This window comes from Cicer arietinum, unplaced genomic scaffold, assembly GCF_000331145.2.
Source record: "Cicer arietinum cultivar CDC Frontier isolate Library 1 unplaced genomic scaffold, Cicar.CDCFrontier_v2.0 Ca_scaffold_5214_v2.0, whole genome shotgun sequence".
Classification (NCBI taxonomy): domain Eukaryota; kingdom Viridiplantae; phylum Streptophyta; class Magnoliopsida; order Fabales; family Fabaceae; genus Cicer; species Cicer arietinum.
Genome location: NW_027338861.1, coordinates 1 through 1172, shown reverse-complemented (window position 1 = coordinate 1172; position 1172 = coordinate 1). Strand labels below are relative to the sequence as shown.

Here is a 1172-nt window from a genome sequence, read left to right as displayed (position 1 = left end):
AACTTTTTTGGTAACAACCAAGTTGAGTTCAAAAATGGCTCACAAAATAAACCATCTTTGTCTCTATCAAATCTTACAAGCAACACACGGTTTGTGAGAAGAGCATAAAGAAATGTTGCAACCATACTAATCATTTGGTTCCCTAAACCATTTGAAGGTGTCCAAATAAGGTATTTGCACATTGTAGCACCACCTTTGTTGTTTTTAGAATGTAGAATCTTTGTCATGCTTTTGTTGAAAGCTCTACTATTAGGTCCACACATTCTATGAGTTTTTTCATAGTTTCTTAGTTTAGATATCAAATATGAAGAAGGTTTATGAGGAGAAACTTTGCGGTATAAATGAAATTGTAGCCTACTTATGCATGATGCATCATCAAATCTAGAAGCTAAAAGTCCATCAAGCAATTTCTCTTTGTCCTCATGGATTTTAGTGTGTAGAGTTGAATCAGTTGGGGAACTTATCAATAAGCCACTCTTCAAACCTATAGTTTAAAGAGAGATGGAAAAAAAAAATTATATCATACTAATGATCAAGTTTGTTTAACAAAAGGTTTGCGACTGCGATTTGAATCGGGATATCGTAATTTCGATTTACTATTACTAACCTATTGTTTTAGATAATGATCTTCCTTGAGTTGTAGTACCATTTTGATTTTTACCGTGCACCTTAAATTTTCCGAGTTCAATAAGGAAATAGAGTGGGTTTTGAAGTATAACAAAAAACACTTAACATAACAAATGATGACTCTATTTATAAAGCTAAATTGAAATACAACAATACATCTTAAATCATATCCTTAAATAACAAACATATTCTAAAATCATTTTAAACATACTTTTTAATATTAATTATATAATAAATCTAAATATATTTAAATTTAAATTTAGAAGAAAATAAGTTGAAGAATGTTACGTACCTTTGACATGGTATCACTATTGTTATAGCCTCCTTTTATGTAGTCATATGATATGTGATGTTTTCTTCCACCATTGGTTGTAAAATTTGTAATGTTGTGACCATTTTCATTTTCTCCAACAAGTACCACCTTGTCTTTTGTTAACCCCTCAAAGAGAGAGAAACTTGAATTTGAATACATGAAGATAACAATGAGAACAATAGGAAATGATATGAAAATTACAACAAAGATTGTTGTGAATCTCTCCACCATC

General features: G+C 30.2%; 1 protein-coding gene across 1 annotated transcript; it reads right to left on the bottom strand.

Annotated features, from left to right (window-relative positions):
• Nucleotides 1-77: 77 nt before the first annotated feature.
• On the bottom strand, nt 78-1099 carry LOC101490812 (galactoside 2-alpha-L-fucosyltransferase-like; the record flags this gene model as incomplete). Its single annotated transcript, XM_004517085.1, has 3 exons — nt 920-1099; nt 608-668; nt 78-484 (listed from the first exon to the last, which is right to left on the bottom strand). Coding segments are annotated over exons 1-3 (648 nt in total), but the record flags the coding sequence as incomplete, so codon positions are not given.
• Nucleotides 1100-1172: the final 73 nt, after the last annotated feature.